General features: G+C 38.0%; 2 protein-coding genes across 2 annotated transcripts; one reads left to right on the top strand and one right to left on the bottom strand.

The window, feature by feature from the left end:
- The first annotated feature begins 84 nt into the window (after nt 1–84).
- Nucleotides 85–12,399, top strand: LOC132784488 (fatty-acid amide hydrolase 2). The gene is made up of 5 exons (XM_060790137.1): nt 85–260; nt 439–502; nt 5,618–5,798; nt 10,546–10,593; nt 10,658–12,399. Coding segments are annotated over exons 1-5 (1,671 nt in total). The 5' UTR covers nt 85–259; the 3' UTR covers nt 12,035–12,399.
- LOC132786889 (succinate--hydroxymethylglutarate CoA-transferase) lies at nt 1,213–2,787 on the bottom strand. Its single transcript, XM_060793599.1, has one exon. It carries the CDS (start codon nt 2,601–2,603, stop codon nt 1,278–1,280), a length of 1,326 nt encoding a protein of 441 aa, XP_060649582.1. The 5' UTR covers nt 2,604–2,787; the 3' UTR covers nt 1,213–1,277.
- Nucleotides 12,400–14,273: the final 1,874 nt, after the last annotated feature.

The raw sequence follows: 14,273 nt of genomic DNA, 5'->3' as shown, positions 1-14,273 counted from the left end.
ATCTCAGAGGGCTTCTCGTTCTCTCTCTCTCAATGTGTCGTCAGTGGTCGCGTCTCAGCTGCGGATTGTGTGTGAACTTTGCACACAACGAAATCGAAGCCGGCGGAAAAAAGTTAGTTAGCGTCTGAGTTGCGAGTTAGTTTGGGAAGCACTTGCAACCCATCAACACCGATTAAGCGGTAAATCGTATTTTTTGTTAGATTATTTATGTGCCAATAAAACGACACCAATCGAATTGCAAGCACATCCTACTAAAAAAAGTGAGTTGAAAACGCTAGTTGCAAAGTCGGCTTTTAAATTGCCGACTCCTTTCACATTCTTTGTTATTGTTTTGCCTCATTTCGATTCTCTCTCTCTTACTTTCCTTTTATGTTTCGTTTCGTATGCTCTGCGCTGCGTGTGGGTGCATGTGCATGTGAATGTGTGCGTGTATGGCAGTGACGAATTTGCTAAAATCGATATTCGGCCTTGAGCGCCTTAGTTGGGATATTCTCATCTGGCGGTAAGTTTGATTTGTATTCGAACGCTAGATGGCGTGTTTTTTATTGCGCTGTCATCGCGCAGCGCAGATCGTGATAACAACAACGTTGAGTGGTGAACCATAAAGCAAGGCGATCCTTTTGATTTTACTTTGAAGTTGGTGTGGGTGTAAGAGCGAGATGGCATGAAACTGTTGGCTGCATAACGTTTAGCGGATTGTTACGTAACGTAACCATTGTGACCATTTTTTATTTTCTGAGAATTTTTGTCAAATTACAAGACAGTTATTAAATTCTATACAAAAATCTGATATCCATGGTCAGCTTATCAAGAATTTACTTTGATCAAAGATCTTAGTATTTATGATAATGGCTGGAATAGATTACAATTAAATTACTTGTATTGGATCTAACAGGTTTCCAATTATAATCATTTCTACGAAACAAACAAGTTTCTTGTGTTCATTACCGTATAAACCAATGCCTTTACTTCGCGACCCCAGAAACGATTTAATATAAATTTGAAACACTTCAAGGACTTCAAATATATATATTTCTATTCAAATATAAATTTACTTTTAAAGTAATATGTTGATTTGTTTTTTTATATACAATTTTAAGACAGTGCAAAATAAGTGTAGTTTATTAAGGCAATTTGTTTTTATTGTTCTGAGCCAAGATCACTTTTTACCATTTCCTAAGCAATTTCAAACGCATTTACAAAGCCAATTAAAAAAAAAGATTCAAAAGTTTACTTTATTATAATATATACAAACGATTTTCCATATATACTATATATTACTGAATAATGCGCTGTTCGCGTAGACTGGCGATTTTGTCAGCATCATAACCCAACAGTTTGCTTAGCACTTCATCCGTGTGCTCACCCAACATGGGAGGCGCAGTGCGTGCATCATTGCGAGCTTCACTGTAGACAACAGGTGGACCAACAACCTTGACACTTTCGTCCTTGGCGTGAGGCAACGTTTTGACCAGGCCAATAGCTTTGATATGCTCATCGTCGAACACTTCGCGAATGCTGTTCACAGGACCCACCACAAAGGATGCGCCCTCAAAATGATTCATCCAGTTTTTCGAAGTATCTTTTGATAGTATTTTCGATAGCAACTCGACAAGTTCTTCACGATTTTTCACACGATCCTTGTTCGTTTTGAATTTGTCATTCTGCGGAACCTCATCGATCTTGAGTCGCTGACAAAGCTCCACAAACTGAGCATCGCTGCCAGCTCCCACAGTTAAATAACCGTCCACAGTCTTGAAGCTCTGATACGGCACAATGCTGGAGTGAGCTGTGCCCCAACGCTTTGCCTCGGTGCCCGCATTCAAATAATTACTCCCAACATTGATCAGAAGCGATGCGCAAGTGGACAACAGATCGACATCGATCTTTTGACCCCGCTGAGTGCGTTGACGTTGCAGTAAAGCGGCCAAAATCGCGCCATGCGCATACAATCCGGTGGCTATATCCGTGACGGCCACGCCCACTTTGCTGGGCGGTCCATCGCGCTGGCCCGTGATGTGCAAAAGTCCGCCCATGGACGAAGCGATCACATCGTAGCCGGGTCGCTTGGCATAAGGTCCCACCGAACCGTAGCCACTTATAGTGCAATAGATGAGCTGAGGATTAACCTGACGCACTTGCTCATAGCCCAGCTGATAGCGATCTAAGGTGCCAGGCACGTAGTTCTCCACAAGTACATCACAACGTTCGATCAGTTCGTGCATGATTTTCTGACCACGCTTCACGTCAATGCAAACGCTTTGCTTGTTGCGATTCTGAGCGAGAAAATAGGCAGCATCCCCACTGTGCTGGAGAAATGGCGGTCCCCATTTGCGTGCCTCGTCTCCGAAATGCGGACGCTCCACTTTGATCACCTCCGCACCCAAATCGCCCAGCACCATGGTGCAATAAGGGCCGGCAACGATGCGGGTCAAATCCAATACGCGAATGCCCTTCAACGGATGTCGATCATCCACAGCTGTTGTCTCATGATTGCCGCTATCAAAATTTGTATTATTGCTGCTGCTCGCTGCTGCAAAGCTTCTTAAGCTTTGACGAGTGATCGACGCAGCCGTCGAGCATCGCAAACGCTGTATCCACATTGGCAAAGTATAGATATTGTATCTCAGAGTGCAAAGTATAGATATTTGAGTATCTTTAGTAGCTTGGATGTATTACTAGACTTTGCTTTAACTTGTATCTTTTGCTATTCACTGTCACTTTTGTTATTGTCGCCAAGATACTTTTGTATCTATGTTCGCTGCGTACGCACTATGGAAAGTTTTCCAGCTCACTAAACTGCTCAGATCCAAAAAAAACACAACGTGAGCTTTCGCAGAACAACATTTGAGAGTGTAAACACACCCGCTCTCAGCTGCTCTTCGTCAAGTTTGTTTTGTTTTGTCTCTTTGCTGCGATAACAGCATACATGTATATATGCTGGCATTATAGTATTATTTATCGTTATCTTAGGCAGTAACTAAACTCGGTGAATTGCAGCTCTTAAAAGTGCTCTCTTAAATGCAGTTCGAATGAAACGGAAAGTTCCTTGAGTGCAACTATTCACTCTATTTGCCATCACCTTGGTGTTTTCCCCGAGTCTCTGAGACTTGTTCCCAAAAAATTATAAAACCTGCTCTTGTGTTTTTCCCCACAAAAAAAAGGCCTGAATTCTGAGCCATTAAGTTGATCTTTTATTACATACATTTTGTTGTTGTAGTATTCTTCTACATTAATCGCTCTGTCGTGTTGGACACTTTAATATTTGACCATTAAGTTCCAGCACAGTCCTAAGTACATCTATCTAAATTGGAGGGACTTTAACTGCGCCTCATTAGTCGCTAATGCTGACGCAATCAAACAACCATTTTGAAGGCCATGGAAAAAGTGAAATAGTGTAAACAAAAAACTGCCCAAATTGCAATTTAAATGTGCTTCTGTCAGGCTTCAATGCTTTCCATCATCCGTTTGCCCATCAAAATCTATTAGCTTTTTGCTTTGTTTATACGCGGATTATCAGCTATCAGCAGATACTGTCAAACAGTTTATATTGGTTGGGGAACGTCATATTCATATTTCTGGATTTGTTTTTGTTTACTTCACACTGTACTCAAATGTGTCGAGTGTACTTTGAAGTTGTGGGAAATTGAAAATTAATGCCAGAGTGATAACAATTATGTAAATAATTATTTTCATCAGGAAAAAGATAAAAATAATTAAAAAATGTTGTTTTCCAGATAAACAATATCTGGAAAACAAATTTTATTAAATTATTTTTAGTATTTCGGTATTATTTTAGTATTTTTTATAGCATTTGTTAAAAGTTCTTGTTAAATTTTTTCGATATTTTACATATTAGAGTATTAAACTAAATAATAATAATCAAATTCAATTTTATCTTACTTTTACAATTATGTAAATAATTATTTTCATCATGATATAGATTATTTGTTTATCTGGAAAAAATTTTACCATTGTAATTTTTTTTAGTATTTCAGTATTATTCCAGTATTTTTTATAGTGTTTGAAAGTTTTTTAAGTATTAATACAAAAATGTTTTAATTTGTCTCATATTTTATAGTACTAAACTAAATAATAATAATCAAATTCCATTTTATCTTAAAGTTTTTCGGAATATTGGAAAAACTTCTTCAAGAAATATAGCTAAAGTTTTTATTAATGATATCATATAATTATTTAATGCTTTTGGTAATATCTTGAACTTTCTAAGAAGAAACTAAGGAACTTTTTAAGAACTATTGACCAAATTCAATTCTCTTCTTATTTCTTGAATTTTTAAAGAAAATTTTCCAAAACTTCTTTAAGCAATGGTGTTGAATATAAAAGGAAGAGTATTATCTGAAAGAGCTTAAAGAAAATCACTGACTCAAGGGTCTCTTAGTTATTTCTAGGTATTGTTTTCTTTTCCATTGATACGTTAAAGTCAATATTTAAATGCACGCTGATGATGCATTTCACAAATGCGAGATGATCGCATTCATTCATTCGCCCGGAGATATCGGTTAACGTCATAGTAATTAGCTATCATAAACAATATTTCCAACTTTTGTAATGATTAATGTAATTCACAATGCTGTAATTGATGTAATAGAGCGAGTCAAAGGAGCAACCAGCTAATTACAAGCATATGTAGTTCACGTGTTAAAGTAATTGCAGTTAAGTCATTAATCGAATTGACGCAATTCAATTATAACTACAAAATTGTATGACCTGAAAGAAACATTTCCTTAGAACTTTTATGGGGATTTACAACTGTACTTTAAGAGCAAATGCGTGTGCTCTTTGCTTCACATTCTCTCTCTTAAAAAGAGAGCGCAGCTTTAAGCTGAACCGGTTCGAGCTTTTGAGCTTCGCCGTGAGCTGCGAGCGGCGCTTTAAATGCTCTGCGAAGCTTTGAGCGCTCAGTTATTTACAAAGTGTTCGTCTTCGACTGCGGTTCGTTCGTTGTCTCATCTCGTTTCGTTTTCGTCTCCGTTTTGTGTCGCGTTGCAACAACAACAATCATAACAACAACAAATGCTGTGATAAGCCGCATGTTTTATTAGTGTGTTGTTACAAAAATGAAAGCCAGTGAAACGTTACGCATGCGCTTGCAGCGAATTCAAATTCGCCTACAACAGCCAATTCGCTGCGATAACTAGCAAGAAAGTCTTTGCCACGCTTTTCGCTATTAGCCAACTGACCAAAATTAAAAGTAAAAAAGAAAAATATTGAAAAATATTTAAAGAAAAAAAAAAGTATTAAGACATCGCCGTCGCATTACGAGTTCGTGTGCTTCAAGTGAATTGTGCAAGCGTCGCTGCCGCAGTCGACGTCGCTCTGCTGGCGTCGCAATTGCAGTCCGTGCCGAGCCGAGCAGGCCACAGCTGCACAATATTGCACAATCCTGTCGCTTAGTTGGCCAACCTGTTCGCCACACAGCCACAGCCAAGCAACCAACCAACAACAACAACAACAACAGCGATTGAACGCGCTTCAGCCACTTTAGTATCTTTTGTATCTGACGGATACGAAAAGATCTTTGCATCATTTAATTATTTTGCTCTCTGCTCGTCCAAGTAAAAATCGCCAAAATTGCTGTGCTACTGTGTTCCAGGATCCTGGGGTACATCATGCGTCGCTTCTTGCGTTCGGCCATGATTGTCTTCAGCTGGTTTGTGGTGCCCTACAGCCGCTACACCAACATCAAGGTGATGCGCCGCAAGCTGCCCCCCATTCGCAGCCATCTGCTCGAGATACCTGCCGTCGATCTGGCCAAGCTGATTCGCACCAAAAAGGTAAGCTACACAAACTATTACCAACTTTTTAAGCCTGGCCAACTTACCACGCCACTCAAAATTGGTAACTTGCGAAAAAAAAAAAATAAATGAAATTGTAAAAAAACAACTTAAACTGAAATAAACTTCAATCGAACGCACCTCAAAAAATTGGTGCTGGCGAAATCTTGCAAAATCAACGACAGACAGATAGCCAGATAGATAGATAGATATAGAGATAGATAGTCAGCTTTACAGTTAGGTAAAGAGAAGGAGGGGACAGTCCACTTAATGCACGCGCCAAGTGAGACAGCGAGAGACAACAAAGGCCACTCAGTGCGGTTGCCACATCTATTAGATACATTGTGGCAAAGTTGAGGCAATCAGTCTCCGACAGCCGACCGGCCAAGTCAACGCCCATTAACGGGTCGCAAGCTCAGGTGTTAACCTTTGCCACAACAAGATTTTACATACTCAACATAAGAGTTCCCCCCCCAAAAAAAATGTTTTGTTGTATAAAAACTATTTCAATTAGGCAACAACTTATGATTAACAGCAGACCATTATACCCTGTACTTTATTCAATTAAAAATCATAATAAAATGCTAATGAGACACGCTTAGCAGAATCGAGTGAAGTAATAATAACACTTTTGTTTATTGCTGTTTATAATAATTGAGCGTTTGTAATTTAATGTGTTCATTACTTCGAAATTGTTATTTCAATAAAACAAACAAAAAAAATTGCAAAGAGTTTACTTTTAAATGAGAGAGTTGTTACTATAATTATAATCAAATTATAAACTTTTTTTGATTAGTTTTAAATCCAAGTATTTCTTATACTTTTTGGGAATTCTTGTACTTTCTAGGTAATACCGCTTAGGTTATTATCTTGATACCAAATTAGTAATCAGTGATGAATAATTAGAATCATATTACAAGTTTTTGTTAGAGTCGCAAATTTGATTGAAATTCAAATACACATTATACACATGGTTGAGGTAACTCTCAAAAACTTCTAGGTACTACCGCAGAGTCTATTATTTGGTAGCAATTTTATCATTTTATCATTTATTTTTGGTAAATAACTATAGCAATATTCAAATATTTTATATAGATAAAATGGTTAGTAAAAAATGAAAAACGTATTCAATTCAAATTCGCAAAGTTGTTGCTGATTATTCAACCTTCTAGGTATTACCGCTTAGGCTGTAATTTGATAGCAACTATTCAGACAGTGGTACATAATTATATATTAATATTTAAAGCTTATACGTAGGTAAAATATTTAAAACAATACATATACATATTGAATTCAACGCATATTTGTTGCAAATTTTTCGACCTTCTAGGTACTACTGTTGTAATTTGATAGCAACTATTCAGTCAGTGCTAAAAAATCCTATTTAAAGCGTATATGTAGCTAAAATATTTGGAACAATTCAACTACACATTCAATTCAACACAAAATTGTTGCGAATTATTCAGCCTTCTAGGTACTACCGCTTAGGCTGTAATTTGATAGCAACTATTTAGTCTGTGGTACATAATTATAATCATATTCAAAGCTTATACATACATAGCTACAATATTTAGAACCATGCAAATACATATACAATTCATATTCACATAATTGTTACAAAATATTCAACCTTCTATTACAATTTGTAGTGCATAAAAAACTCCACATTATCGATGCACAAATTTGCATTATTTGATTATTATGATTTGTATATTTATTTATTATTTTTGAAGTAGTGTCCAAAGTGAATAAGCTTGAGCGTATGTCACCTCATAATTTTCAAGTAAAACAAAGCATTTTATTATGTATTCAGTTTTGTTTGGTTTCCAAATCAGCCTGTCGCATAAGTTGCAGAAATTCCAGTCCGAGCAGTTGACAATTCGCAAAATGGTTAGCCAATCTCCAGAGAGTTGCCGAGTTGTCTAGTTGACTACCATATCAATGGCTGATCTCGACTACTTCAGCTGTGAGACACATGTGACATGAATCCCCTGACTCAACTCTCGAAGAGTGAAATACTTGAGTGTACGAATGCTTGTGCTTAATTGCAATCGCCTGGTTATGCTCATAATTGTCTACTATACATATATCTATCTATGTCTACACACCACAACACCACATATAAGGTCGTCGTTACTTGACAGACCTTATCGAAAGACACACTCACACACACCCCCGATGAGACTTTATGTTGTAGTGTATGTTATTTTGTGTGTTTTAATCGCAATTGTTTAATAGTCTGTGTGGCGGGTTTTGTTTATTTTTAACAGCACGTTCATTGCGTCTTTAAAACATATTTTATTTTAATTATTATTTTGTGTTTAGTTTTTGTTTTCTTGCTCGCTTTTTCTGTAGTCTCATTGTCAGTGATTGCCTCACTTTGTTTGCGCAAATAGATTTGTTAATATCAAACTAGTTGAGCTCCTCCTCTTTTTTAATTTTTTTGTGGCATGCGTGCCTCATCATCTCGAACTCATGCGATGGGGTCATTGTTTCAGCAATTAATTAATAATTACAGTTTAGTCTGGGATTCGTATCAACCTAATGAATAGGGGACAAAAGTAATAGATGCATTTGAGATTCTGTTTTGACTATATAATCAAAGCTGTTTGCACGTTTTTTCGCATTATGTTTCGAGCTAATCTATCGTATTAATCAATCTTTGACAGATTTAATTTAATTAGCTAATAGTTCACATGTTCTTTTATCAATGTAGCTTACACAACACACACTTAATGTGCTTTAAGCTGAGCTTATGCAAAGTGCATTGCACACCGAAAGCTCTTCAATACTTATGCAAAATTTTACCAATACATGCTTCGGCTGTGAAATTTAATGAGCCTGAAAAGTACTTAAACTTTTGTGAAAGTTATGCTAGACTTTAACTAAAATTTGTTTCGGAATTTGTCGCTTCAAAGACTGCACATACAATTGCAAACTTTTTCTAGGGTATCCATAAGTTATGCACTAATAACTTTTACTACTTATTACTATTTGCATAGCAACTTGAATACAATTTCTTTGCATGCGATGCGGCTGCATAAATATCTGTTCCATCATTTTAGCTTTTTTCCAGGGTATCGCTGTAAACATATGTATTTCATTTTATGGCACACTCATTCAATGAATTGGGTTTGCTTTTGGGTCACTGATTTAACCATTGTTCAACATTGTCTTGCAGCAATGTGCATGTTGTACACACACACACACCTTTATGTTTTCGGTTTATGCAGCATGTGCTTGAGTCTTTAATTTTTGTGTCTTTTTTTTTTTGGTTTATCAGTATCTGCTTTAGGCACTACAAATTTCATCTGCCTTCCCCTCTGACCGCCGCTGCAGTCACAACTTGGATTCGAGTTTGTGTTGGCTGCCGCTTCTGATTTATTATTACACTGGAAGTCATTGAAAAAGTCAAGTAGCCTTAAATTTAATTATATATGCATGTGTATGAACGTGTTATTACAACTATCAGTATGTGTGTGTGTGTGTGTGTGTGCAGCAAGAGTTGAAGCAGCAAATGTAACTCAATGTAACTTCAATTTACAGGCATTGGAATTTTAGTATGCAACTTAAATATGTTCAGCTCAATTCAAATCAGTTTAAGTTCACATATTTTTACTAAGTTGCCAGGCAATATTCTAAATGTTTAATGGAATTGATAAGCTGAAAACTAATTAACACATTTTTTAATAGATTAGGTTTTCATGTTCAACATAATATATAAATAATTATACCAAAAAAAAATATACCAATGGAAAACCCTGCTGACCTTTCCGCTGCAGTTTCCTACTGACAGGAATTTGTTAGTTTACATTCATTTTATTTGAAATTCTTGTCAGTTTATAGCAACAACTTAAATTTTTGCTATTAACTATTCTCTTGCTCATTCAAGCATTGCTTTGCTTTAGATTAGGTTCTAAATTTTTGAGCACTGGAAAACCCTGCTGACCTTTCCGCTGCATTTTCCTACACAAACAAATTTATATACTTCTTCTTCATCATATCATTTTGCAAACATTTGAAACATTTTATATTATTACTATAACTATTTGTTTTTTCATGCAAAAATTTTTTTATTAAGCGAGGCTCTGACTTTAAGTTCACTGGAAAACCCTGCTGACCTTTCCGCTGCATTTTCCTGCACAAACTATTTTGTCACTTTACACAAGTTTTATTTGCAATTCTTTTCACTTTGTAAACATTTGCAACAATTTATTTTATTGCTACAACCATTCGCCTGTTTATACAAATTGCCACTAAGCTGCAATTACAAATTAGCGCCAACTATTAAGCTAGCTATAACTGTCGCTGGCCTTAAGCTAATTATGATACATTCGTATTTGATTATACAACTTGCATTTAATTAAAGTGCAAACAAGTAAATTTTTTGCATCAGCTAAACACTTTTAATCCTTGACGAATAGTTTCTAACTTTAAACTCTATTTAATTACTTTTTTTATGTACATTCATTCATTTTTAGAGACATTTAGTTTTAAATAGGTTCGCAAGTAGCAATTGTAGAATGCAAAGATTACTCATACGCCATGTAGCCAATTGCCAATGGTGCACGAATGTGAATTTTTATTGATTTTAATTTAACGTAAATTGCTTTTGTATTGTCGTTTGGTTCTCACAACCAATTAAACGACAAGAGTGGAACAATGGAGAGGGAGATAGAAATCTTGAAAGCTTGAAGCTAATGCGGAAATGATCAAACGAAATGTTTTTTGTTTTTTTTGTTTGCAGATTAAAAGCGAAGAAGTGGTCGAGGCCTATATCGAGCGATGTCGACAGGTAAATCATCGATTAATCAATTCTCTTTACAATTTCGGATTTTAATTCGAGGTAAATTTAACAGGTAAATCCGCTGATCAATGCCATTGTGCAGGATCGCTTCGAGGAGGCGTTGGAAGAGGCACGCGAGATAGATCGAGTGATTGCCATGGGCATCAACAGCGTCGAATCCATGGAGGAGCTAACCCCTTTGCTTGGGATTCCTGTCACCGTAAAGGAAAGCATTGCAGTGAAGGGATTAACTAATCAAGCGGGTCGCGTGTTCAAGACTCCGCAGATAGCCAAGTCCGATGCTCCCGTGGTGGAGCAGATCAAACGCTGTGGCGGCATCATTCTGCTGGTGTCCAACACACCGGAGTTGTGTCTGTTGTGGGAGACGTACAACAATGTGACGGGTCAGACCAAGAATCCCTACGACTTGAAGCGCACTCCGGGCGGATCTTCGGGTGGCGAAGCTGCGCTCCTGGCCAGCGGCGCCTCGCTGTTGGGTCTCACCTCTGACATTGGAGGGTCGTCGCGTTTGCCGGCAATGTTCAGCGGGATTTGGGGACACAAACCCACACCGTATGCGGTCTCGTTTCGTGGTCACCATCCGACCAGCGACTTTGCCAAGTGGGGTGACTTTTTCACCATTGCACCGATGACACGCTATGCCAAGGATTTGCCTTTGTTGCTCAAGTGCATGAGTGATCCGACGGGACCGAAGCTAACACTCGACAAGGAGATCAGTGCACATGGCATACGCTTCTTTTTCATGGACAACGATGGACCGTCGGGCATGATGCGTCCTCTCAGTCGGGATTTGCATGCGGCCATCAATCGAGTGGCGAGTGATTTCAATGCGAAACGTGTGAATATCCGCAAAATGAAATGGTCATTGGACATCTCGATGTCAGCCATGTTGACCATGAAGAACATCGAGACCATCTATCACAAGTCCGAGGAGGGTGAACAACCCAAGACCGTGTGCAAGGAGACCGTGAAGTATTTCTTCGGTTGCTCCGACAGCATATTGCCATCGGTGATCTTCGGCCACTTGCAGAACTTTATGAAAATCATTCCGAATTCGCGGCACAAGCATTTGGCCAGCATCATTGAGGCGCTCAAGACTGAATTCAAAGAGCTGCTGGGCAATGATGGTGTCTTCTTGTATCCCACATTTCCGAACACCGCCCATCAGCATTATCAGATCTATCACAAGCTATTGGAGCCCATGTACATGGCCATCTTCAATACGCTCGGTTTGCCCGTCACCAATTGCATGATCGGTCTCGATCGTCGCAATCTGCCCATGGGTATTCAGGTGGTTGCCAATCCTGGACAGGATCATCTCTGTCTGGCGGTGGCCAGGGAAATGGAGCGACGTTACGGGGGTTGGGTACGTCCTCCATCGGAGGATAGCCACAGTTATGGTCAGGCGAATGGCTCGAAGCGAGGCTAATTCGCTTTTATTTTGCGTGATTCTTTTTTGTTAGCGAATTGCATCCACATTAAGCATACAAACATACACAACAACGTACTTGACTTGGCCAAAATGAAGTAACCGCCAAAAATACGAGACCATAAAACACGAAATGAAATAAAAACAATTTTTAAGTGTTGGTTTTTTTGGGCTTACTTTAGGCGGCCCTTTGATCATTCTTGTTTTTATTTGAATTATGTATATTTTTTTTATTTTTCATTTTATTTTCATGAACATTACGAAAATCCACATCACATTGCGCAAGTTGAGAAATTTCATCCACGAGTATTAAATTATTTTCTTTTTCATGTTGTCGAAAACTATCAAAAAAACAAAATCAAAAATATATTTTTGTATGTAAATAATTTTTGTAGCGCTCTTAAGTCTTAGGTTTAAAATGCCGGTTAGTTAATAATTGAAACTAAATATATTATATATTATATTTGTATATTTCTCTCAATTCGATAGTTGATATTTTTGCATCGAACCAAATTGTTGAATAAATAAAAAAAAGAAAAACGGAAAAAACATTTTAATACCAAAAATTTATTTTATTGTTGAATTTCTCGAAGAACTTTGGTTGCGCAAAACTTCAACAGGTTTGGCCTCCAGTTTAGGCCAAATGTTGGCAGAGGGAGGAGGGGAACTAGGCAATGTTATGGGCTAATAATGAATATAATAAGCTGCAGCGAAAACGTCGACGATGACGACAATAAAAAACAACAACAACAAAAACAACTGGCTAATAAGCAGCTACCAAAACGCTGCAATACGAGAAATACAAAAAACGGTTCCACTTGGCTGCTGTTCTTCCTCTTCTCCCTCCGCAGAGAACATTAAGAGAGGCTTTAGACAAGACATTTGTACGTAAGTATCTGAGAGATACTTTTGTATCTCTGTCTGTACATGCAACCAAGGCAAATCGCTGCTGGGATCTTAATCGTGCCCCAATGCTGCCCCGACTGTTGACTCTCGACGTTGTTTGCGTTGTTTCCATTTTGTTGTCATTTCATGCCGAATCGTTTATACACATTTTTATTGGCCTGGCTAAAAGCAAGCACAAGCCGCAGTCGCCGTCGCAGTAGCAGCCGCTTCTAGTCGTAGTTAGATAGCTAGATATTTCGACTGTTTATATTTGTGTGGCGCGTATTTTGCGAGTAGCTCAAGGTTTTGCCAATATGGCTTTCGCAATTTTGCGCTGCCGGCAGCGAGAACGTGTTATTTTGGCCAAATATTTCGGAGGTACATTTAATTCTAGCCCAACAGCGAAACGGCGAAAAAGAATGTGGCGGCCAAACTCAAACTCTCAGCTCTGGCCATGCACAATTGTAGAAACTACTTGTGTCTATGTTTTTGGCCATTTCAATTAGTTGGAAGTCGCTCACGCACAGTTCTTAGCCAGTTTCCCACACAGGTAGCAAAGAAAAATCTGACTATGAGCCACATATTTTCAACTACCTGTTGACACAACTCTCACTGGAATGCCTTGAAGAGGCAGAGAGAGGGAGAGCAACAGCTTCAGCTGCAGAGAGCGTAACAGTAACAGTAACAAAAATAATGCTGAGCGTAACAAATTGAATGCTCATTGAGCAGTGCTTTAAAATTAAACTGTTATCAATGCCAATGCGGCAAAAGAGTACGAGAGGGAGAGAGAGAGAGAGAGAGAGCGAGAGCTGACCACTGGAATTGGACATTCCAGTCAAGAGCATTCCAGTCATTAAACATGGCTGTCAAGCCTATCCCAATGCTGGCAGCTCGACTCTTCGTTCACTTCGATATTAACTTCATCAGCAAGCGGTTGTGCTTGACTCGCATCTCACATCTTATAGATACATATACATAGAAATATTTTAAGTTAGACTGTACTATATAAATGGAAACTGATATTCTGTGCATTTGAGGTGACAAATTGAATCGCATATTTGTTTACCGTGATCTACACAGATAGATTAAAACTGTGTCGATTACCGTGTTAAATCAACTAAGAACCAAGTGTGATCTTAACCCCGTAAGACTCAGACACGTGTTGCTTTATGTTTGAAGCAAACGTTTTATGTACTTGGCCAATGCCACGTGTTGGCCTAGTACCTTTTAGTTATAGCGATTAGATTAGCTTAAGCAAGGCTACGTCTCTTTCATATATTTTAAGTCTTTTTAATCAGTTTTTTATATGGCATAAGTTTGAATTTATATTCGATTGCTTACAGCAAAAAAAAAC

Source organism: Drosophila nasuta, chromosome 2R (genome assembly GCF_023558535.2).
Source record: "Drosophila nasuta strain 15112-1781.00 chromosome 2R, ASM2355853v1, whole genome shotgun sequence".
In the NCBI taxonomy this organism is placed as follows: Eukaryota; Metazoa; Arthropoda; class Insecta; order Diptera; family Drosophilidae; genus Drosophila; species Drosophila nasuta.
This window is presented reverse-complemented; position numbering and strand designations above follow the sequence as displayed.